This window comes from Ceratotherium simum, chromosome 6 (assembly GCF_057802395.1).
Source record: "Ceratotherium simum simum isolate JZ-2026a chromosome 6, ASM5780239v1, whole genome shotgun sequence".
NCBI lineage: Eukaryota > Metazoa > Chordata > Mammalia > Perissodactyla > Rhinocerotidae > Ceratotherium > Ceratotherium simum.
The window spans coordinates 15,280,908-15,307,052 of NC_141905.1; the positions used below are offsets into that span (position 1 = coordinate 15,280,908).

Genomic DNA, 26,145 nt, shown 5'->3' on the forward strand with positions numbered 1-26,145 from the left:
GCCTTAATTCTGCTACATACAAAAAATGCCACTCAGACAGGAGGAGGAAAACACTGGTGTAAATAAACACTGTTCTCCCTGCCATCCATGGATGCCAATGAGAATATAAGGCCCCCAGGGCCCTGGGCGCTCACCTAGTGTGGAAGTTCTGAATGTTCACATTTCTATAAGGAGCAGTTTTCCTTTGACACCAAAGCAGCAGACCTTCTTTGGCAGACGTTTCTGTAATGACAGCCAACAAAAAGTGTCCACAAGGAAAAATTCACCACGTGATTCACTCAACTTCTAGTCCCCTTCTAAAGAGACCTGCCAGGGGGCCGACAGCCAAGCGCATCATCTCTTCTCGAAGTCTCGGCAAGAGATTGGGAGCTGGAACCCTGCTCCCAGTGACTGACTTCTGATGGGACTTCCTAAGGGGCTTAAATGGGACAATGCAGGAGCAACGGCAAGTTATGACATCATAAATACAAAACCAGACTTCAGGGTTGTTGGTAACTTACCTTTTATTAATGAAAAATTTTAAAATGTGTATAGTTTAAGACTTAACTAACCCTGTCTTTCATCTCACTTATAATTTATATTCTTAGGTAAATGGAAATCACAGAGGCCACTATGTCTCAAATTTATTCCCTTACCCAGTTGTTTTTATAATAAAGGCTTTTATTGGTAAATTTCAAGTTTGGCCACTTGAGTTTTGACCAAGTTAAAAAAACAACACCACCCTGTGGTAGCCATGAGGATGAGCTGTTCAGATGTCCCGCTGCGGGGAGCACAGGGCAGCAACTGATGTCCCAGCTGCTACACTCTGAATCCAGCCCTGCATTCCCCAGAGGCCATACTTCCTCAGGACTGCTCCAGCCAAAGACTGAGCAAGGGGCGGGCACTAAAGCTGGGCCATTCCTGCTATATGTGGGACTCCTCTGAGAGCAACTTAGGCTTAAGGACTCCCCATCAGCCCGGCTGAACCGCCCTGAGGACTGCACTGCAGAATGAGACTCTTCTTTCCCAAGCCCTCCCTGTCCCTTCTTCAGCAGAGATGTCGGCCAGGTCGCTTTGGCCTGAAGGCTTTCACAGCCATCTCCTGCTCCCCATCCCTTATCCTCCACAGGCATTTCCCCCAACAAAACTCTCACACTTCTGTTATGGGCTGAATGTTTGTGCCCCTCTCCCTCAATTCATATGTTGAACCTGAACCCCCAATGTGATGGTATTTAGAGATGGAATCTTAGAGAAGCAATTAGAGTTAGATGAGGTCATGAGGATGGGGCCCTTGATTAGCGCCCTTTTAAAAAAGCCAACAGAGCACTGGTGTGCTGCATACTCTGTCTGTCTGTCTCTCCCTCTGCTATGTGAGGACACAATGAGAAGGTGGCCATCTACAAGCCTTCACCAGAGGGCCCTCACCAAAAACTGATTATGCTGGCACCCTGATCGTGGACTTCCAGCCTCCAGAACTGTGAGAAACAAATTTCTGTTGTTTAAGCCACCCAGTCTGTGGTATTATGTTATGGCAGCCTGAGCAGACTAAGAAGGCTTCTAATACCATCTTGGCACTTGCTTCTTGGAGGACCCAAAGTTACACACCTCCAAACAGCTCCTCAAAGCCACCTACATAACCTAGGATTCTGCCTGTATTTAACTGTCAACAATTTAGAAAGCCCTATAGACATGTGGACATTTAACTAACATTGGGCCTTGGCCTTCCATTTTAGTAAGGGCTTGACACTGATTTTTTCAAATCAAAATAAGTATTCTATAATTATTTATCTAAATTCTCTATTCTCATTCAGACTTTTCTTTGACCCATAACCCAGTTGAAATAAACACACTCCCAAAATTTCATGTGCTATAAGAATATCTGAATGATTCCCGTTCATGTCTCTTATCTAGTAAATTCTTTTTTTTTTTTTTTTTTTTTTGTGAGGAAGATCAGCCCGTGAGGAACATCTGCCAATCCTCCTCTTCTTTTGCTGAGGAAGACTGGCCCTGGGCTAACCTCCACGCCCATCTTCCTCCACTTTATATGGGACGCCGCCACAGCATGGCTCGCCAAGCAGTGCGTTGGTGTGCGCCTGGGATCAGAACTGCCGAACCCCGGGCCACCGCAGGGAAGCACACGCGCTTAACTGCTTGTGCCACCAGGCTGGCCCTCTAGCAAATTCTTGATAAAGAAAAAGACTGAAAGTTCTAAGACTTTATTAAAATATTAATTGGTACAGATGTTGAAATTTAGAACTCCATATCTACTTGTTCTGCTATATACATAACTGCCTGCCTTTGGGGTCCCGGCCAATGTTATTAATAAGAAAAAGTACATCAGGAGAAAATAATGTACTGTATTTTATAAAGTTTAAATGAAACCTAAGTTAGAAAAGTAAACAGAGGTACAGCAGATCAATAAAATCCTATAACTGCTAATGAAGTTTAGATTTACAAGTTTACAGATTGAGTTTCACTTAATTTCTGTCTGAATGCATCTGAAGACTCTCAGGCTATGAATGTCGAAAAAGTTTTCTCCTCATTCAATTGGCTATTCTAATCAAAGCTGATCTCTCCCACCCCCAAGTCCATTTTTAGGCTTTCAGTAAAAGGGTAACAAGCCTGTGTCAATTATGTATGTGACTGTAGTACACCCCACTCCCTGCAGGTGTAGGTTAAATCTGAAACACGGCCATTTGGTGCACACACACATCCACACACAAAACCCTGATCGTGGGTATAAAAGTAGGTAGTGTCATTTGTCATTCTATCATGACAAGCCACATGACACACCAAGGAACCCCATCTTCTTACATGTGGACTGCCCTCATCAACAGATATATTAATCTCCCATTTTCTCTCGTGAGAGAGGCCCATCATTCTGTTGAAGGAGACTGGCTCCTCAAAGAATTCAGTTGTAATAACAATGTCTTTTTCTATATAATATACATTGCTAAAACAAATTAAGATGATTTTTCTGTAGACTTACAGAAATTAAGTGAGGTTGTTAAGAAATGACTCCATAAAATAAAACAAATAAAAATATAAGTTAACAAACTAACATTATCTACTGTATTGGACACTGAAACACTGCTTGAAGAGATTTACGCACTTTGCTAATGAAATTACTCCTTTTGAATGTTTAATTTCTTAGTCTTTTGAAAAGTAGATTAATGTATCTTTTTATTGTGATATTTTACAAAATACAGTGACTTGATTACCTCATTTGGGGCACATTCATAATTTGGGGGGAATCTCTAACGGATAACACCATTCATAGCTACACTTGAAATAGAATTATGTTTTAAATTAATATTATCACAAATCTGAAATTTGTAACCAATCAGAAAACAACGTGAGGTCAAGCTCATCTCTGTAACATTTGTCAGAAAAGGACCTGCCAGTCAGCAAATGCAATAGTGTGAAGATTTTTAAAAACAGTATTTGTTCTTTAAAGTGCTTCAACTGTTTAAATATTTAAATTTAGAAGTATACAAAACTGATAAAATTGTTACAAATTATTCTTTTTTAATAAAGCAGGAACTTTAAAGAAGCATCTTATTATTTTCCATAGCATGAAAGGAGTGTACTTTAGTAAAAGCACATTGTACAAAAGTTTCAAATTCAGATTATTTATTAATTCAAGCTGGCTGTCATTCCTGAGCCTGAATTAGTGAGGTTTTAATATAATGATATCTTACTTTGATTTTTAGATGACATAAATGGGGCGTCAGTGCTGGAAGGGAATAGTCTAAGCGGATTAGAAACTCCTTAAGGGCAAGTATGGCAGGCTTCATGTTGCCTGGTACAACAGTAGGCAAACTGCTGATGTTTAATGTTTGTTTGTGGATTAGTAACTAAAATCACTAAAAAAGACCAGAGTCAGAGGGTACTCCACCCTGAGCAGAATTATAAACAACGCCTCTGCCCCTCACCATTCAGGTACTTGGTTACCTCTTGGGTGACAAAGGAGGGGGAGGCTGACACCCCCAACCAAGGAGGTGGTTGGACAATTCAGACTGCCCTTAAAGACATTCTTCAGCTATACATTTTGTGATTTGAGGGCTAAATAAGCAAATTCTAATTTTAAGAATGTCAATTTGACACTTTTCAACAGTCCTGAATTCATCAAAATATATAGGAGTGCAGTGGGTTTAGAAGACTAAAGATTTTCATCTTTGGTGGTGGTGCCAAGGATTAGGGCTCTATTACAATAATGGAACAGTTGTTAGCTCCAAAGATATAATGACAACAGAGACTTTGTAAAAAAACAAAAAAAAGAGAGAGAGAGAGAAAAAAAGAAGAAAAGAAGGAATATAAGGAAAGAATGGAAAGGAGGGAGGGAGGACAGACGAACTGTAATTTCAATTGATTATTTTTTTGCACCGGAAAAAAAATAGTGTTTCAGCTCTAAGACTAAAGAATTCTGCTACAGTTATGAACCTACTAGTTTGATAAGCAATAATGAAGCTTAAAAAATGCTCATTTTAAAAAGCAACTTCTGTTCAGAACATGTGCTCATCTTTTCCGAAATGATTCCACCCCCATGAATGAAGCAGCGTTGCTGGGGTCTTTTCCCATACAAATAGAAAACTTGTGAAAACCCAACTCACATAATTCTCCTCCAATCACGTAAATGACTGTTCAATTTTACAAAACCCTATTCAAATTTTAATTTAAAAGCTCAATTTACAAATTATTCTAAATATCTTCATACAATCAGATTTTTAACCATTTCTTTTACCTTCAACTGAAATATCCTGAATCGCAAAGCGAAGGATGATGGTCCAGATCATACCCAGCGTCATTTTCACATTGCCATCAACAATTTCTTTAGGTAAGAGAAAACAAGAAATTAGTATAAAGATAACATAATCAGTATATAAATTTTTCCTATAAGTTACAAGTTTCCTGTAAGTTTTGACTTCAGAGCTATTGGGAAATATATGTACGGAAAGACCAGTTTATGGTTTTTTTCTTATAAGTGTCACTGTGTGTCTAGTTATAAATATGGTATTCATAACCAACTGTCTCCAGTTTAAATGAATTCTGAGTTAATAATAAGCACCAATCTTGCATATGTATAATCACTGAACACAACCCAGGAGTTTCCAAGTTTAAAGACCAGATGAGCTAAGGTTCTAAATAATCAACCACAGAGAACACAGGTCCATCTTCACACTGATCCTTCCCCCAGCACTCCCCGGCTGGCAGGTTCCGGGGACTCAGCTGTGTACAATGAGAGGCAGGGCAGTCTCGGCTCCTGCCAAACTCACCAGGACTCCCAATCTCCCACAGAGAATAAGGGGCCACCTCCTTCTATTCATTAGTTCTTATTAAGAGTCTTTGGGATATATAAGTTCTTTCTCATTCCTATAATCGAATTGAAGATGATGGCATTATATCTGACTCTATTCTCTGTAAATAATCCTAGGGCCTGGTCTCCCAGTCGTGGTACCGTTTGTTCTCGTCTCTGTCACCCAGAGCCTAGTAGAGAGCCTGACATGAAGCAAGTACAGTAAATGGCAGGAGGGAGGGAGGGAAGAATTCCTCCAAAAGCAGGCCCACACCCCTGCTGTGAGGTCAGTGTGGCGGTCAGGGGTATTCCCCTCACACCTCATTTACCTTCAGCCCCGATGGACACCAGTTTCACGCCCTTGCTGGCTATGTAATCCAAGGCTTTGTTGACATTAGCAATTTTGTGGAATCGCATTTTTCCTCGGTCAGGTTTGGGCAGCCTTTCCCCTGTCAGATGAAAAAAGGATAGTGTAGACAGAGAGAAAATAACCCCTTGATGCAGAACCAAGATGCCAAAATTCAGAGTCTGTGCTTTCCTTAGATAGAAATATTATCTGACTGTTTCTTATGTGTCCTCAGCTTCTGCCAATCACAGTACAGAGGGAACACTAAACAAAAAACTTTCAAGATCAAATGGACCAGTGGAGAGATACTGTTAAGGCCATATGCATTTCAGATCTGCTGGGAGAGTCCAGTTTGGTCTCTGAGCCAACTTAACAAACAAGTAAAGAGAGAAGCTGTTTGGTGTCCCTAGAGCATTTGGAGCTGCTGACTAGCTGTCAGAGAAAGTCAGGATAGCCTCGTTCAAATCAGAGCGGTGGCTGCCAGGGCTCATCTCAGACACCTGATTATAAAAATATATGGATCAGGGCAGCCGTGCCATCATCCTTCCCAGTCACACTTCTTCAAGGGTGATCCATTTCTAGTCCAAAGTCTAAACCAGGCAACTGAAATGCAGGACAAAACATAACCCCTCTCGGATTTTAACTCATAGTTTCAGAGTTATGCCAACATATACGGTGGCTTTTGCATGAAAGACAATTTCTGGAATATACAGTAGCTGGACTGAGAGTGGAGAAGGCAGTATGGCGGGTAGTCATATAAATGTCATTTTTTCTTCTCATTTTGTTTTGAGCTGGGTGGTATAAACATTTCAATAAGTCAATTTTAAACAGAGTTCACTCCTTTTTTAGACCAGAAAAATAACTCCAGGCAGATTGCTCTCTGAAAAGGTTTTCTTTGCCAATAATACCATGTTCTTGCCCAGCCAGGTTCAAAGGGAACTTCTGAGGCAGTCATCTTTAAGTAGATGCATATCTACTGCTCACACACAGAAGAAGAGGACTGGGGTATAACACCTATGGCAAATGTTTAAGACCAACCTGAGATGACTTCCAAAAGCAGCATGAGCTTAAGGCCATTCCTAAAGTCTTCCTCGATGTTCTCAATCTGGGTGCCAGCTTTCCTTAGGTGGGAATTACACCAGGCAGTGAAAGTCTGCAACAAGAACCAACACTCCTTAGCACAGCCCCATCAGCAGTCAGACCCCCTCCACGGGGACAACACTTGACATCTTGCACATTCTAGCGAGTCTAAGAGGCTGGCGCTCCTCGGACCTTCTAGAGAAAGCAGACAGAATTTGACAGAGGATGATTTGAGGGCCAAAGGTAAGATTTCAGTAAAATTTCCTTTTTGGAGACAAAAAATCATTTATTTGGTATACCAACCTGGGGAATTTTTGCCTTCAGTTTAAAAAGGTACCACATTTACACCCATGCCTTCTGAAAACCTCTTACTTTGTAGGAAAGACAGACTAAATCAGGATGTGCTTATTCCCTGCATACAACAAAAATAAGCTTGCTTGCAGAATGGATGAATAAATAATGTTTAAAGAATGTTCAAAATGTCTTACTTTAGAGCAGAGGGTGGGCAGTATTGTGTAGCAGAAAGGAGAAGAGAGGAGGGACCCATAACCACTAATTATCTACAACTAGTTTATCTTGGATGAACAACAGTTTTAAGCTAGTAACTAAATCAATTAAACAAATTTACAGTATAGTCAATCATTAAAAAATAATAAATAGTAATCATGACCTCCTACTGGCATATTCCAGGCCCTGGGCTAGACCCTGGATTTCAAAAACAATTAGATACAGCCTGCCCTGGAGGGGCTCACAGTCTAGGCATGTTGACAATTACTAGGGGAAACTCCAGCGGAAAGATGAACTATATATTAAGTGGCATCCGAAGTCATTCTGTTTCTTTTTCAAGCTTCTTTTAACTTGGCTTCCACTTGTGCACTATTTCCTGCCAAAACCAGATTAGAAATGCTTCTGGCAGCTGCTGGCTAAGAATGCAAACTGTCCCTTGTCTCGCAACAGCTGCTAGGCTCAAGAACAAAGTGCCCAGCACGTTACACTGGGGGGGGACACACAAACAGGGTTTGTGCTATAGATGAGAAAACGAACCTCTCAAAAGTTGACTGCTTCCAAATGAGACAACAAAAAGACAGAGTTTCCATAAAAAATAATTTTCCTGGGTAATAAAGAGGATTTTCAAATCTCAAATCAAAGTAATAGTCACTTATTTTAAGAAATATGTGATGGCATTAAATTTAGGGCAAAAAGAAAATGTGGGCATTTTTTTGGATTTACAAATAATGAATTTTACCCCGAGAGCCTAAATTGACAACTATTTCTCCTAAAACACATCGAAACTTTAGTCAGGTCTAAACAGAAGAGATACTCGAAGCCATATATTCTAGATCTGCACCCAATCACTGTGGTAGCCACTAGCCACACATGGCCATTTAAATGTAAATTAATCAAAATTAAAGGAATTAAAACTTTAGTTCCTCAGCTGCATAAGCCACCATTCAAGTGCTCAAAAGCCACATGTGGCTAGAGGCTACTGGACTGGATGGTGCACATACAGAACATTTCCAGCATCAGAGAAAGTTCTCCTGGACAGTGCCACTCTAGATAATCAAATTTTGTTTTTTGAAGCTAAGATTATTATAAGAGTCTATTACTTATTTGTTTATTAATTTTATGTATTTGCTTTTTGAATAGGCAATACATTTCCTGGGTTCAAAATTCAAGTGGTACAAAAGGTATAAGGGTATAAAGGTACAAAAGGTTATATAGTAAAAGGCCTCCCTCTCACTTTGTTCCCAGCCACCCAGTTCCCTTCCCCAGAGGGAACAAACAGATTCAGTTTCTTGTGTAGCTCTTCAATGATATTCTACACATATATAAATACACAGACACACACCTCTTTTTTTTGTGCCTTTAATACAAATCATAGTATACATTGTTCTGCACCTGGCTATTTTTACCCACTTAAAAAACATAATCTAGAGATCATTCCATACCAGTGCAGGTCATTCCTTTTTATGGCTGCATAGTATCCCACTGTAGTGTCTATACCACACTTTATGTAACTAGCTCCCTATGGATGGACATTAAGGTTGTTTCCAGATAACTAAGTTCTTAAGAGTAAAAATCATCCCAGGCCCCATTTTCGGCAAGCAAATCTACCTTAAAGGTGTTTTGTTTCTTTTTTTGTTTTTAACTGACACTACTGAGACTAATCACATACCTAATCTTTTGGGAAAGGCACGAGAGAATAACAGGTTGTGACTTTTAAAAACAGAATTGACAGAGAAAAAATATAATGTTACAAAATATTTATAGAGTTGTCTTTATTTACATTCTACTTAAAAATAGGCAATATTGCTGGTGCAAATTACCTTACCTTGTTACCATGTTATTTAAGTCCCTTCATAATAAAAGGATCAGAAGCACTTCTGGAGATCACCCCAAAGCTGTTCCTGAAATCAATGCAAGCTTCCAGACTCCCACTATGGAACACTGTGAAAGTCTGTTTGATACCATCTTTTTATGGGTACACATACAATGAAGGTAATTTACCATAGGTAATTATTCAGTAGTACGAATCCAGAGAGTGAATTTAATCTAAAAGGTCAATTCATTTAGTTAAGTCTAATGAAGTTTCCCTACCTTTAATGAGTATTCCTAAGAGCCAATAAAGGTGGTGACTAACCAACTTAAATGGGAAAAAGGACTCCAATAGCTCTGTGATAACAGCTTGCGAAGAGGCCAGTGCACTCTGAAAAGCAATTTATGCTTTTTTAGAATGTTTAATTTTCATTCTATTTACAGTTTTAATTAGCATACCCTACAGAGACTATTCCTATGCATTTCCCATCGTCCTCTGTTTCTGTGAAAAGCCTGCTAATCATTGAGGAGATAGGAACAAAAGCCACAACAGCAGCAACAAACCCCATACATTTTACCTGGTGGCTTCTTGGTGGATTTTCTTGCTGTTTAATAGCAACATGCATTTTTTAAGGTGCATGAGAACTAAATCTTGGAGAACTAAAACAGAATGAAGGTAAATCCACGTGGTTTTGGAGGCAGGCTTCTAGGTTCAAACTGGATGTCCTTTCTTAAGAAAAATGGTGCTCTATGAACCAGACAGAGACCATCACGGAAAGAGGCCAATGTCTTCCCAGCCCACGGCTCAACTCAGAAGCTGCCCAGTCACATCTGAGGTTCCTCCAACCTCCTCTCTTGCTTCCAAGTCAAACTTTCCTCTACCTCTCTCCTGAAGAACAACTCATTCCCTGCTCCTCTACACCTAGTGATAAATACAAATTTTTGCATCTCTAAAATAGGCACATCAAAATCTTTCAGAGCCACACAAAGAGAACCAAGATGGGAAACCACAGAACCATCTATCTCCAGAAAGGAAAGGCTGATGTTTCTAGTCTGTATAACCTTCCAAAGAAACTCACAACAAAGCTAAGGGAAGGAGTGTTCAAGTCACAGAAAGAAAAGACAGAAAGGCAGTGGAAGTCACTGTCTCACTATGTTTATTCCTTAGACAACGGGAGCAAATATTAGCATCTCTTCCCAAAACACAGAGACTCACAAGTCACTGGACAGGATGGGCAGTCCTGTAGGCACAGACTGGTCTTCCTGCCCTACGGACCCTCCCTGGTCGCAGGACAGGAAGCTGTCCACGCACAGGGCGCAGAGGAAGAGGGCCCGGGGATTACGGCCATGTTCCTGTGACTTGTAGTATTATGTTTTCACGCAGAAAGTCTGAGGGGTACTCAAATTATCAGCAATCTCTCCTCTGTTATATATCTGAACATAATCTGGAGGCCCAGAAAATGCTCCTCAACCCCCAAAACATGGTGGTTGAGAAAAATATCAGTTGGAGGAGTTTCCCAGGAATATTGGTTAGCAAGAATTGTTAGCCCCATTCAGTGGTGGGCAAAGCCATTCCTTCTTTCATGAAAAACTTACTAGCACAGTCCCTAGTTCATAGGAACTGTAAGACTACTGTATTTCTCAAATTTAAATTATATAATATGATAACCAACGCAATGTACTTAAGGGCAAAAAAGCACCTATGTCCTTATTGAAATGTTGAGATAAGTTTGTGTTACTGAATGCTATGCATTTGTATTTGGTTTCAAGTTAATTAAGCCTACAGACATAAGCACCTACATTGTAGACTATTCCATTGAGAGAAGGGAAAAAAAGGTTTTTTTAATCCAAATGAGTAATATCTGTGATTATTTACATAAAACAAGTTCACATCTGTACCTGGAAGAGATTATTACCTGGATACGCAGATAAGGACAAAAAAGTCAATCCTGAGTCTAACATGGTTCTGAGTTATGAGTCCATTTCATGCTATCAGTTAATTATTAACTCTTTTAGCAGTAAGGTTCTAGGCCTGGGCTGGTTCCTATAAGACTATCTGTTCAATTTACCATTCCATTTTCTCCAAATAAAAAATTTGGCAATACAATATCTATAAATTTCCTTTATTCTTTTTTAGCCGGCTTTTACTTTAATAATAACTACAAAAAATCCTAATTTCAGATCACATTTTCTGAAATGGAGACTCATTACAGCCATGGGGCTTTTCTGAATGAAACAGAACAGAATCTACTGAGGGCTGGGACACTCAGGCAGAGCCTGCAGCATGAAGCTCGGGGCTAGGCAGGTCTGAATAGCTTTTAGCTTTTAAACCCACCAATTACAAAACGGCATGTCTGTCAGGTCAAAAACGGCTTGGGGCACTGTCAGAGTGTTCTATGATTTTGAGTTTGCATATCATTTACTTTCCACAATGAGTAAAGACAGCAAGAGGCTCACTGTGTCGATCCCTGGCGTGCATCCTGTGGAGTGGGACGACAGAGCCCCAGGTGAGCAGGGGCAGTGGTCCCCGAGAGGGAGCCAAGAGGACAGGCAGAGTCTGGTCCAGCCCACAGTTGTGGCTCACAACTCGGATTCTATTTCTGAGTCTGACACCATGCAATTATTTGTCCTTCATGTCCTGACACTTTCCCAGCTATAAAAAAAATAATAATTGTCATGATCAACTCTATGAAATAGTTCAAAAGGTTATCAGGAGGAGAAGAAATGTAAAAACCAGCCGGCCAACAATACCTCTCACAATGTTCTGCAAACCCTCTCATGTAAAACTACTGAAAACCACAACTCTGCTTAGTTGACTTTCTAAAAATGCTCCATATATTTTTCTATTTACAATAATCGCTTTAATAATGTTTTCTTTTCCACTTTACAAATTCTCAATTTGCCAAGATTCCTTCTAATCGCTTTCCTGATTCTTGTTGAATATTTGAAAAGTAAGTGGGCTCTAGAATGCTGCACACATTTGTGGAATCTCTGGTTAAGGTAGGAGGGGAGGGTCAGAGCTGTTTCTCTGAATTAACTGTGATTTCAGCTCTAGCATTTAAGAAAAGAGTCACTGCCTTTATAAAGAGCAGGGAGCCTGCTCCTCTGAGAGGGCAGAAATTGCTGCCAGACACATGGCCAGCAGAAGCAGAACGCACTGGTTCATGACAAATCTTCACAACCCCCTCAGCCAGAAAGACCCTTATCCACACATCACAGGAGGAATTGCACTGGGTGATCCTTGCAAATGCTACAAAGACCCAAACTATGGGACACTCCAGAATCACATCAGAAATCAGCAGCACGATCTTAAATTTAAATATTCGGACACTCAACCATTTTTTAAAAACATTTAAAAAGTCTCTGGATCCAGAAGTCACTCACAGTGGTGACTGACTATTCAGCGTAGTGAATACTGAATAATCATCTGATCTTGAAAAAATTCCAAACCTTCAAGGTTGCCAAGGGCCCAAGTACACCTTCAACTACTCATACAACATTTAAAAAATGTAATCCAAGCAAGAAGTACGTAAGTAGAAGAGCGTTAATTCTAAGGATCCTGCATGTGCTACAACCAACTACCAGATGTCTTGAAGGTCCATTTGGAGCCCTAATGTTCTCATAACTTGCATAACCAGGCATCTAACCACACAGTGGGCAGCCCTTTTATTTTCCAGCCACAAATTTCTGCTTAGTCTCCAAGATCCTGCTAGATAACATGGCAAGTGACAGCTCAGTTTAGCGATCTCTGAAAAACAGCAGCCCTAAAATCTGAAGCCTGGCTTTGTGACCAGCTGAGGGTCTGGTGTGGGCAAGTCAGCTCAGCTCTCCTGTTGTTTATTTCTCCCCCCAAGGAATGCACATTAACTTCACTCAACTAGTTGGCTGTGAAGTATGATGAATTATAAGAGACTGGAAAATATTTCACAAATATAAATGCCATAGAAACACAAAAGAACAGTAGTCAGTGATGGCAATTTTAAAAAACTTGAGATGCTTTGGGGTTTAAATTGAAAGGGAATTAAGTCATTGCATAGAAAAATAAAGACAGCCCATAGTCACGATTTAAGTCTACTAGAGCACAGGAGATATTCCACCTCCAATAACTAAGCATAAACACGCTGTTGCTTAGCACATTTCATAGACTGTTGCTGTACACAGTCAGAAAAGGGATGCAAGATGGTCTGTAATCCAAGAATCCAGAACGATGCCAGGTCTTCGTCTTTTCCCGATTTATCACAAGTATTCACACCACTGTTCAGAGAACAAAGAACATCATTAGCATTTCTTAACTTCCTCAAGGTACAAAGTGCTCAGAACATTAGTTTTTGCCAGTAGGGGGTAAAAATATTTTGCCCCTACATTTTTTAAAAAATTTATTGCTCAGCGACAATTAATATAACAGGCTACATTCGAATCAGGACTTGGTTCATAATACACCAGGTACAAAGAGCCTTAAAATTAACTCGTGTAAAAAGGCAAATTCCATCCCATTCCATTGCAAACAGAAGGCTCACAACTCGTTTCCCAGGCTTTTATATGCCTGCAAGCATACATATTATGAATCAAAGAACCAAAAATGAACATAGAGGCTTCTTATCTGCCTCACTCACCTTTGTATCACCTGAAGAACCCAGCATCCAGCCCATGCACCTGTGTTCACACATACAGAGCTGGTATCTATTCAAATTCTCAATACTTCAAGTTTTAACTGTGACAATTTCAGGCATAAATAAATTGGAACCTCAACAGTACCCAAATACTGCTTTTAACCTGAGTTCCAGGAATACTCATAAATACACATTTAATTGCTCAAAGACAAAGTAAGAGAAAATAAGAGAGGCAGCTTTTTCCCGTTGATTTGCCTCCAACAAATTCTGCCTAAAAGCAGGATTTAGGATTTCTTTCTATCCAATGTTAGAATACCTAACAATCTCAAATTAAAGGGTAAGAAAGCCACAAACAACTCAATTAGTCTTTTAAGGAAAGAGGAGAAACACTGTCAGACATACCTGGTGTGTGACACCACCACCTGAACATTCTAAAAATGCTGATGAAAGTGACAGACAGTGAAGCAGGATCTTCCGTTTATGTTTGAGACAGTGCCTGGAGACAGTGGCACTCAGCAACTATTTATTGAATAACATCTTATTTGTCAGACTTCCTGGGACAGATCAAAGAGGCTAGCCATCAGATTTTTTAAACTGAAAAAATTAAAAAACCAAGGAGGTAAAAATCTGTAAGTGTTCAAGTTCCAGGTTTTAAAAAATTATTTTTATCATGTCAAACTTAACTACAGAATCCTTTAAATGTTAAAAAAGACTCTGTAATCTTGCCAAAACAAAAACCTTGTAAAAAATAAAAGGCAACCTCGCTACTGAGGGTATCTAAAAATAGAATCGGGCTAATGGAAAAGACTTGAAGTGGGTAGGTTAAAGATGGCTCTCCCAGCACTTGAAAAGACAGTGCTATCCAGGTCTGGTTTTAATCAGAAATTCTGAACCGTGAATTTTAGGCTTCAAACGTCAGACTCAGAGGACGGACTTCCATTTAGTCCCTGCGCTGTTCAGAATACATAAAGAAAGGTGCTAAAAACTCTAAGGCTGCCTAACAGGAAAAAGAAAAATGCTTTTCAGGTCTTTTTAACAAAGCCAAATCCAGCCCAGACTAATTCCAGTTTGAGGAGTGACCTCTCTGATATGTGGAATCTCCTCCATAACCTCCAGAAAGGATGGAACAGATTAAAGTTAGGTGAAATGGCTAACAAGGTTACTTTATATTGGGAAAAATCCAACCTTCAATGGGAAGCTTGTGCACTGTCTACAGCACCCCTTCTATGCTATTCTACACCTCTGCAAGTCACAGATAACAGAGAGCAATGCAAAATAATTCTTGTCTATAGACGAGAAATGCATTCTGTTCAGTACAGGGACAACCCTCCCTTCTCCCACAGCAGAGTCTGCCTCCATTTGGACATTCATTTCAATATTCCTGATCTATAAATGTGCCTATTCTTCAGATTCTCTTTTGAACTGGTTGTAACACCTCTTCCATTTTCTCATTAATTAAATAACATCTTTAACCTGCTTATATTTCATTTTTCTATTTGTCTGGGAGTCATGAGTTTACCTTTACTTAAGAATTGTCTTTTGATACATAGTGTTAGAGTCTTTAAAGAGGTCAACATTCAAATATGCTAAAATATTCACTATTCCGATCTAAATTTTATTGATTTCAATGAAGACAAACAGTAATTAATACACCAAAATGACACACAGAACTAACTAAAGTCTATCATTTGCTGGTCTTACATTGCAAATGCTTCCCTTGTCCTGTGAAGATGACAACTGTCTTAAGTCTCGGCTTACCACATTCCTTTTCCATGTCAAACTCTCCATTTAAAATCCAATATGTGTCCCGACGTTCCCCCTTATACGAATCACCGTAAATACTACTGGATTTGGGCCAAATTATTTAGCACTTTTTCTCTGTTTCATAAAGATCTTACATTTATCTAGAAGCTAAACTATTTCCATCTGTTAATTTCCTTCCTGCTCAAGAAAATTTCCAACAAATATTTTATTACCACTTACAGGAGTCCTGATTACTCATTCTCCTAATTCTTATTTTTCAGCTGCAATTACTCATCTCCACATCTCTACAGTCCTCAAGGTAGAGATAAAACATGGCAAGGACACCAAACATTTCTCTGAGCCATTGACTCATGATCTAGTTTTCAGTCCAAGCTACCTCCTTTATTTCCAAACGGTGTTTTAAAATTTTTGAAATAAAATTTTAATTATAAAAAAAAATGTTACAGCATTCTCTCTTCTAAAGGACAGTTAACAAATGATCTTGATGAAACTCCCCATTAAATGGAAAAAAGAGTTAAGATTAGAAATACGCAGATTCTTCCCAAACTATTTTAGAGCTGGAAGCATATGTTAAACTAACCAAATCAAACATCTTCAGAATCAAAGTCTAAGTCATTTTTGTTCTAAAAGGTGAAAAAAAAAAAAGTGGTAAGCTCAAAGAACTAAATGAAAGCTATTGGTGCCTGGTCATCCGAGCTTCAAGATTTCCTGAGGCCAAGAGCCTGACTTAACCACAGGCTGGGAGTTCTGTGCGGTCACACCTGCCTCCCCCAAGCTGGCACAACCTACGTGAAGAATTCCTTTGGGGACTTTCTGGTAAGCGAGCATTTAAGGCTCCCAACAAACAGCCTTACATATGATTGATCCTGAGCTATGCTTCTCAAAATAACTTGTTCCCTTGGAGCCTGGGTAATTATGTGCAAGATGTGGCTCGGCGACAGGGCAGACCCAACTGCTGCTCAGTTTTTGGCAATAGCAACGTTTATTGTACTTCCATTCTTCTCTTCTTGAGGATGAATTCGAGTTTAAAGAAAAGTACACTGATGTTTCCCCCCTCAGCCCATCCTGGCAACTGGGGAAGCAGCTTGTACTACACAGACAGCAAAGTAAATATTCTTTAATTCAAGTTCACCATGCCGCTACTACTTTCAGGGACCCAAATAAACGGTTGCCTACACAGAGGGATGAAAGTGTTCATTTAGAATGAACAGCTCTCTGTAACACACCATACTCTCTGCATTGGTGTTTGGACCAGAGCACAACTCTAAGTCAGGAACAGTCCCCAGTCAAGTGCGTCTACAGGTTTCCTCTACATATGCGAAAAGCTCCGGATAACATCAGAATAAAAACAGGGAAGCTGGGCATTTTCACAGTTCCTGCCCACTCCACACAGGAAGGAACCAGGCTGGGATCTCCTCCATCAAGAAGCTCTTCCCTAGGGCTCATGCTGAATGAAAAGTATTCATACAAATATATAATAAAGTCTTCGTATCCTGAGCCATTTCAGGCAATTATGTATAATAGTATAAAACACATAAGTATATGCTTCTATACTATAGCACAAAGGGATGTAGTAGGTAACATGGCAAAATGTTAACATGAATTTTCTCTAGATTGTGATGTTAAAATTTCTTATCTATATTTTCTACAGTGAACACATATGATTTACCCAATTATTTAAAAATGTATCTTGAAAAAGTAGCTCAGGAAAGTATATATACAATTTGTTAGCCTAGATTCTTTGCTGTTACTGAGTAATCTGTAATTATGTTAGCCAGCTTTACTTCATTCATCATCCATATTTCTTCCTGAAAAACTACTTAAATTGGATATAATGCAGCAACTCTAGATTTCTGAAATTAATCACTCAATGTAGTGCTACTTCAAGATTTTTTTTTAAGTTTCACATTAAAATCCCTATTTCGACATCACGTTTTAAAATCCTAATGTAGACGGTACACACTGTCCAAGTTCTAGGACAGCAGAATAGAAATCCTTTGGAGTCTTTAATATCCAGTTACCCAGATACCAGTGACAGCAATAGAACCCACTGTCACCCACCAGGCATTTCTGACAGGATTTTTCCTGCTTCCCTACCAAGTCCTTAAAGGACCCAATGGTGACTGCCCCACTGTGTCTCATTATAGGCTTACGGGAAAATTATACATTGAACATGATTTTACCACACAGTAAATACAGCGATCACCACTACACTCCCAGATTTTCAAGTGTCTGAACATATAAACATTTTTTTTTAGAAAAGACTTAAACCGTCATAAAAACAAACCTAGAGATCTGACTTTGGTAATTGGTTCAGATATTTAAATAATGTTTAATCCTTAGTTTTTCAGGTGTGCAAAATAAGCATCCTTAACGCAGAGCACATATTAATATCAAATTGTCTGAATTGTGAGCATATGTAATATTTATAAAACCATATATATAGCATATAAAATACCAAAACTCTAATGGTGACATGCATTTCAGAGGGGAACCTGGCCCCCAGGAGGGCTCCAGTGGGGTCGGTGGTCCCCTATCCCTCTCTCCCACAGCTGGCTGCAAGCCTTGGTCTTCTAAAGGATGCATGAATTAAAAGACTCAGAAATTACTAGACTCTGGTATTTAAATTTGTCAAAGTATTAGAAATCTCACTTCACCAATATTTATTTATTTATTTATTTTTTGTGAGGAAGATCAGCCCTGAGCTAACATCCATGCTAATCCTCTTCTTTTTGCTGAGGAAGACCGGCTCTGAGCTAACATCTATTGCCAATCTTCCTCCTTTTTTTTTTTTTCCCCAAAGCCCCAGTAGACAGTTGCATGTCATAGTTGCACATCCTTCTAGTTGCTGTATGTGGGACGCGGCCTCAGCATGGCCGGAGACGCGGTGCGTCTGTGTGCGCCTGGGATCCGAACCCGGGGCCGCCAGTAGCGGAGCGCGCGCACTTAACCGCTAAGCCACGGGGCAGGCCCCAAATATTTATATTTTTTAAAGTTCAGAAATAGGCCAGTCCTTTGAGAGAAGGCATTATTATCCTATATAAATTACATATATTTATAATATGTATATATATATTATCCTATATAAATTATTGGGGCCTCCATACTATTTTAACCTTCCCTGACGTTGCTGCATCTATCTCCTCTGAACAGGGTGACCACCGAGTTTGCAGTCTAAACTGGACCACTTCTGAGAGTCAAGGGAGACACTATTGATGATTACTCTGGGACAACAGCCACCACTGGGACTGTCCTGGGCGAACCAAGATGTGGGCTCACTCTACCTCTGAAATTACTCCACCCTCCTTCACCATTTCCTTCATAAAGAATAGAGGCCTGAGAGATGAGCAGCACATTGTGTACCTTAAACTTACACGATGTTATATGTTAATTATATCTTAATAAAGCTGGGGAAAAAATAAAATAAAATGAATCTCTGTAAGGAATGAGGAGGTTTGGAACTGCTGCATGCACGCAGCCCCCCATAACTTCCGGGGCTACCCTGGAAATTCCCACATCTAAGAGGGCAAGCGCCTGATGTATGTCTAAATAAAATCCCCAGAAGCAGTCTTGGCAAGACGGCCCCTAAAAATAACCTTTCCCCAAGAACCGTTCAAATGTCTGTTCTGCTCCTTCCTCCAGCTGTACTCTGGGGGTGGTGGAGGAAATAAAGATGCAGAAGTATCAAATTCAGCATCCTCAGACATTGTTCCCGCCTCCTGTCTCAAATTCAAGTTCCCCACTCAAAGCAGTAAAAGCAATGGTCATAGGAGCTAAGAGAGGACAAGACCAATAAACCTGGAAGAGGCTATAGGGTCAGTTTATTAGATCAGTTCACAGCGGGAGGAAAGACTCCTTCCACAGAGCATAGATCCCATCAGTACTGACTTCACACATGGGCACAAATAGTGGTTAACCATCCACGTTTACAGGATGCTAAGAGGCGTCACCTCTGCCAAAAGTGCTTTCTTAGCACAATTCCATCCTCTTCTCCTACTGGGCCTAAAATTCACGACTAGGGTCCTTCCCATAATTAGACATCAGGGTTATTGTCTTAGAAAGGTCACCTTTAAAATACTGGTGATCTCTGGAAAGGCAGGTCTTGGGAATCCTTAGTTTTTAGGAATAAACTTATAATGTTAAGAATCTGAGAAATCATTAGGAGAATCTGGGGGCTAGGGGAGGTATACACGCAGAGCAGGGAGGAGGCCTCAACGGCCAGAAGGGGTAGCAGAAAGCGTTGATTCTAGGGTGGGGAGAGAGGAGTTCCAAAACGGGGAAGGGAACAAGAGGCCTACTTTGCAGTTTTGCTTCAGGCTAATTTCTTTCAAAACTCTGTGTAGAGAATAAAACATTTGTTGAACATAAAAACTTTTTTTTTTCCTTTTAGAACCAGACATCCCCGGTAATCATTTCACAACGTATACAATATATCAAAACATGTTGTACACTTTAAATATATACAATTTTTTATTTGTCAATTATACCTCAATAAAGCTGGAGAAAAAAAGAATTGGGCATCCTCTATTCATGAAACTTGGGTTTTCCTTGGCCAGTGGGGTTCAGAGGAATTCACTGTATTCTCTATTCTCTCTGCTTTTATGTATCTTTGAAATTTTCCATAAAAAGCAGTTAAATAAATAAAAGCAGGATTTTTTTAATGTAAAGTAAAGGTTGGTACTGCCATTTCACAACGTGTTAGGCTAAACCTCTGTAGAGCCCAAATCATACAGAGCGTTCTGTTCCCTAAGAGATCATCGCGCCTGCAGGAGGACTCCGATCTACGAGGCTCCTGCCTCTGGCAGTCTTGTTGTCTTCAAAGGGAACTGACTCAAATACGTAGGTGTCCTGAACTCTGGCTTCTTTCGGAACTGAGTCACACAGACCAGCAGTTAACCCCAAAGATGTGCCCTTCACAGCACGTCCTACAAAACCCCACTGGAGAGGTCTGGTTGGCTTTTCCTGTGGTCCCTTCCTCCCACTTTGGCATTTCTGTTGGACAAAGCAACAGCTAGAGCCTGACCTGGAGAACACCTTTGACAATATTTACCATGCCTCAAAATTTAATTTTCTTATTCTCATCCGAAGTTCCGAGTTGTACCCATTTAGAAATAAAAAATTCACAGACACACACATCCTTCCACAAAGGCAGTAGGTTACTGATAAGTGAGACATTAGGAATACTGAGTCCCAGACTTCTGCTCTGGGTTGTCGGTTAAAAATCTGAGCAGAAAGCCACAAAAACAGAAAAAGTTAGCAGTTAAAAGCACAGCCTTTAGAGTTAAGCAGCCTGTATCCAAAATCCAATTCTGCCATTTGTAGAACATACTATGCAATAAAATAATTAGCATCTCCACATTTATAAAATTTCAATTGCAAGACAGAACTGAATCTTCATAATTTAGACAAAATTCTGTGTGCATTTTCAGCTACCACTTCCCCACCCTCAACCACGCCTGGACAAGTTACTTAACTTCCCTAGCTAAAAAATGAGGATAACAATATTCATCTCTCAAGATTGTTGTGAAGATCGAAGAAAATAATATCCATGGTTAAAACAGCACCTGGCAATTCTCAATAAATAGTTGCCCTGCCCTATAGAGTGAACAGTTTGGGATACAAGGAACAAAATGTCAAATCCCCTCCCCCTCTTTTCCTTAACCTACTGGCAAAAATCTGTATATTAAAATATCACTTTTACTGTCTTGTTGGAGTTCTTTTTGGTGTTACACTGAAAAAAAAATTAAAACATCCTTATGTCCCAAAATTTAACATAAAAGACCAAAGTATGCAATAAAATATTGCATTTTATTATCTATTTCATAAAATTTCAATAACAGAATAAAAATTAAAGTTTGCAAAAGGTAGAACATATGGTTTGCATTTTTCCAGCTAATCTCTCTCTTCCCACATCCCAGCCCAACCTGACCTTCACCCCTGCCTCCCCTCAAAAATGTGTTTGAAAATAGAAAAATATTAACCTCTATGGGTAATCTCTAAACTGATTACAATTCTGTATATGTCTTTTTTTTTTTTAATAATGTTTCAATTTTATTTCTCAGAGAATGCAGGCCCTATCTCTCTGTCTGACAGAGTGAAGGGCAGATTATTCAGATTCCTTCCAGAGTCAGATTGACCTGGGTCTGGGCTGAAGTTTTAATTAGACTGAGATGAGCTATGCTTAGACAGACCCTCAAACTCCCACACTACTGCTGTCTTGGTGGTGGTGGTGGTGGTCGTGGTGGTGGTGGTGGTGGTGGTGAGGAAGATTCACCCTGAGCTGACATCCGTTGCCAACCTTCCTCTTTTTGCTTGAGGAAGTTTCACCCTGTGCTAACGTCTGTGCCAATCTTCCTCCATTTTGTATATGGGTCACTGCCACAGCATGGCTGAGGAGTGGTGTAGGTCCGTGCCCAGGTGTAGGTCCAAACCCGCGAACCTGGGCTGCTGAAGAGGAACAAGCTGAACTTAACCACTACGCCATGGGGCCGGCCCCAGTATGTCTTTTACCATTTTCATGACTGATACTCTCCAACACCCAAAATACCAATAATCTTTTTTTAAATCCTTAAAACAAAACACCTAAATGAGGACACTAATTCATTTCATTTCCTTAATTTTATAAATGATAAAACAGGAGAAGGAAATCTATCTTGGGGTTTAATTTCTACATTTAGTATATAAAGATGAAACAAATTCTACTTTTACCAGTAGTGCTTAGAAATTTTCAATAAAGACTTCCTCAATAAAGCCTATCATTGACCATTCTAATTGCAGAAGGATTTTATGTCACAGACTTGAGCACAACACCACAAATAATTTCTTACAGCTTTTCACTTCCTTTGAAAGTATAACTTATCTCACGAGCTAAAAGATATCCCATTCCACAGTGCCAAATCCCTGGGTTTCTGTTCCAGCGACTAAACCAATTCAAATGCCAGCTTCAGACTGACTGGCGAAGTTCCACTGGAATACCAAGGTGAGATTTCTCCAGGAAGAAAATCAAAGACATCTCGACAGTTCAAGTGGTCCCAAGTCGTCTACCGCGTGCATGTTTTCATCCAGAGAAGCAACGCTTCCACGTTCAGGTAATGTCACTACTTCCTCTGGTGGTCCTCTAGTCTTAGCTCACCTCAGCACCTTTCAGGAAGATCTTCTTCCATTTTCTCCTCCAATAGTTTCAACCATCACTTATAAACTCCTATATCTAAATCTCTAGCTTTGACCTTTCTTCTTGATATTTCCATTGGATACTAAGCCCTCAATCCAAACCTCACATTTTTAACTTCTACAAAATCCAACAACCCTGTTACTGTCCCAAATGAATACCAAAGACATTAGAGATAAGGCTAGAAATGATTAGAACTCAGTTTTGTGGCTTGGTTGTTGTGTGGTATTGGTCAAGGACCTCAAATATAGTGGGACAATACTGGTACCATGGTTTCATTGGATGGAACCATAAGAAATTGCAATTTTTGGAGGACAAAATGATCAGTATCGAGAATGTCATATGGGTCAACCTAATACACGTAAAATATCTCAAAATCCTAATAAAGAGCAATGAGATTACCTACGTTCTAAATAATTACTATTTTCACATCTTGTTTGACTATAATGAGGTAACTTAAAGACTTATAACTTTAGAAGATAGGATTTCTCGATTTGCCAATATCAATTATAATTGTCTGTATAAGACTCAATCAGGGCCGGCCCCGTGGCTTAGCAGTTAAGTGCGCGCGCTCCGCTGCTGGCGGCCCGGGTTCGGATCCCGGGCGTGCACCGACGCACCGCTTCTCCGGCCATGCTGAGACCGCGTCCCACATACAGCAACTAGAAGGATGTGCAACTATGACATACACCTATCTACTGGGGCTTTGGGGGGGAAGAAAAAAAAAAAAAGACTCAATCATAGCTTCATATTAAATACTGTTCTCATTCCCCCTAAACAATCTCATATTGACCTACTTGACCTATTGACCTCCATTTCGTCCTCACAAATCACTAAAAAAATGAGTGTTTTTTCCATGATAGCACTCCTTTCAATGAAAAGGTTGTAATGGCCACTAACAAGAATCTATTTTCAATGTATAGTAATTTCTAAGGACTATGACTGACACATTTACCCCCAAGCAAAAAACAAACAAAACAAAACAAAACAACTCAAAGTCATGCTGACTTTTTAGTCTTGGACTTGGCAGGTGTCAGTACTGCTCAGGCACATTCTTTTCCAGGACCACACACACTCTTCAGAATCACCTGTCTCTATTCTCTATTTTCCAATTCCACCACTGTGAAGCACAGCACACCTTCCAAAAAAATTTCTTTGACCATGTTTTATATACAAAACATAAATTTAAATTTACATAAATAAATTTGGAATTTTCTTTATTAAGTGGATTTTCAATCTGGAAAAAACAGTCATTTCAAATCAAATTTAGGTTACCAGAACTTTGTTCTTTAATATGGTGACACATTTTATTATAATTTGAATCTCCATATATGATTTTTTTTAATGCAAAATTATTTTTTTAAAAATTAAGCAGCTTACCTTTGAAGGCTCAGTCTTAGAATAAGAATTAAGTCAGAGAACTCCATCATTTCGGGGACTTGAGAAAACGCTTTAAGAAAAAAATTTTTTTTTTGATGGAAAGGATTGGCCCTAAGCTAAGATCTGTTGCCAATCTTTCCTCTTTTTTTTTTCTTCTCTCCAAACCCCAAGCACAGATATATATCTAGTTGTAAGTCCTTCTAGTTCGTCTATGTGAGCTGCTGCCACAGCCTGGCAACTGACAGATGGTCAGTGTGGTTCTGAGACCAGGAAGCGAACCTGGGCCGCCCAAGTGGAGAGCATAGAGCTTTAACCACCAGGCCATCAGGGCTGGCTCAGAAAATATTTTTAAAAAGCATTAAACAACAAGCATGAGTCGGAGTTAATACATTGATAGCTCAAGGAGTTATAAAGATTGCAAAAAAATTTTAATTGTACTAAATTCTTTTCAGAAATATGACTCATAATTCCTTCACTCCACAAATATGAGTGCAGACTCTGAGCAGGCCCAGTGCAGTGCCCAGAGAAGAGCATCTGCTCATAGACCTCATAGGGGAGATCAAGACAACACCAAGTGACCCACGTTCTAGAGGGCAGGCCTCCCAGAGGAGGGGCCTGAAGGAGGAGGAACTCCCATGAGGGGCAGAGCAGGTAGGGGCTGAGTATAAGGCAAAGGGGAGTCAAATACAATGAGGGCCACTCTGCAGGGTTGGCTCTTAAAGAACCTGTGGGGAAAGTGGAATAGTGGACAGAGGCTAGCTCAGGCCTGGCCTCACAACCCACTGCAAGAGGTTAGAACTCTCTCTGAAGGCACTAAAGAACCATAGAGAGACTTTAAGCAGGGAATACCATGAGCAGGCTTGTGTTTTATAAAGATCATTTCTGCCAGCCTCACGGCAAAAAGCCTGAGGACAAGCATGATCTGTGGGAGGGTAACAGAGCAGGAGGCCACCGCCCCCATCCAGGCAGGAAACACAGAGAGTCTGAAGGCCTTAAAGCACATCACAGGAGGAAGGGCCAGAGTCCAGAGGACTTAGGAGGTGGGCTCCACAGGAATCGGACAGAGCGAGGCATCAAGGATAACGCCCAGGTTCCCGGCTTGGGTGCCATCGAGAGAGATGTTTCCGTTCACCATGACAGGGGACCATGCAGGAGGGGCCCTTTGGAAATATTCTGTACTTTCTTTCACCAGCCTGGTTGAATTGGGTGTCCCTCCTCTGTGCTTCTCATGAACCTTTTTGGTCTCTTGAAGTAGGCTGTAAGCTCCTTAAGGCCGAGGGTGCTGTTAACTCAATTCTCTATCTCTGGCCCTGGACCATAATAAATGTCTGCCAAAGGAATGAAAGAATGAACAGTGATGCTGTGCTCCGTTTATATTCTGTTCTTCAGTAGGGTTGCAGGTAAAAACATCTTCTGGTTTCTGATCTAGAAAACTGTGGGGAGGGGTGTTGTATGTGCATGCAGGCGTGTGTGCATGTGCTCAGACAGATACATCCTTGTGTAAAAAATGTTCCTCAGACTTCTATAGAAAGACCAATTTCTTGCCCTCAAGATTTTGCTTCCTCTGAAATTTGTCTAGCACAGTGGTTAGCAAGCTTTCCCCCTAATCTTTGCTTTCTGTTCTTTCTGGAAGAATTAGTACCGTTCCCAGGGAAACAGCGGTACGATTCTGTCTGTCCTCCAACGTATTCCGTATCAACTCCTCTGCTCGTCCTGGCGGCTCCCCCACCCACTCCCGAACTGTGCCTTCTCTGTAGGTGTCTCCCAGCTGCGGCAGCTCACTGCAGTGCTTTCTGACAGTTTTCTGAGGCTGCGTTAATTAAGTTTCCCAGCTAAGAGTCATATTCCTCCTCCCACACTCACAGAAAATCTTCTTTTGGGTTCAGGTTTCTTCCTTAGTGAATTTGGCTGAAGGGGTAGGGAAGAGCCCAGGACACATCACAGTGCCTAACAAAGGATGCAAAGACAAAGAGTGATTTTCTGCCTTACCACGCAGGCACCTGTGATTCTCCACAGCAAACCAAGTGCATATTTAGGACAACAGTCCCTCTGGGGGCTGGTGTTTCTTAGGGCGCATACTAGATTCTGCCTTTATATGCCTGCCCATCACTTTTCACTGGACATCAGAGGCTACCTGAAACTCCAGCCCTCCCTTCAAGCAATGGCCACATGGACACACCACTCACCCCACAGCACTGCAGCTCAT

The 26,145-nt window shown here is 40.3% G+C and overlaps 1 protein-coding gene across 2 annotated transcripts in view; it reads right to left on the bottom strand.

Moving 5' to 3' along the window:
* ACTN2 (actinin alpha 2) overlaps positions 1–26,145 on the bottom strand; it is a 66,113-nt gene that overhangs the window by 33,922 nt on the left and 6,046 nt on the right. For both annotated transcript variants that reach the window (XM_004432399.3, XM_087431913.1), the window contains exons 2-5: positions 6,660–6,774; positions 5,605–5,724; positions 4,724–4,810; positions 135–222 (exon numbers count right to left, since the gene is read on the bottom strand). In XM_004432399.3, the coding sequence (XP_004432456.1) occupies positions 135–222; positions 4,724–4,810; positions 5,605–5,724; positions 6,660–6,774 (410 nt within the window). The remainder of the gene's footprint in view (positions 1–134; positions 223–4,723; positions 4,811–5,604; positions 5,725–6,659; positions 6,775–26,145) is intronic.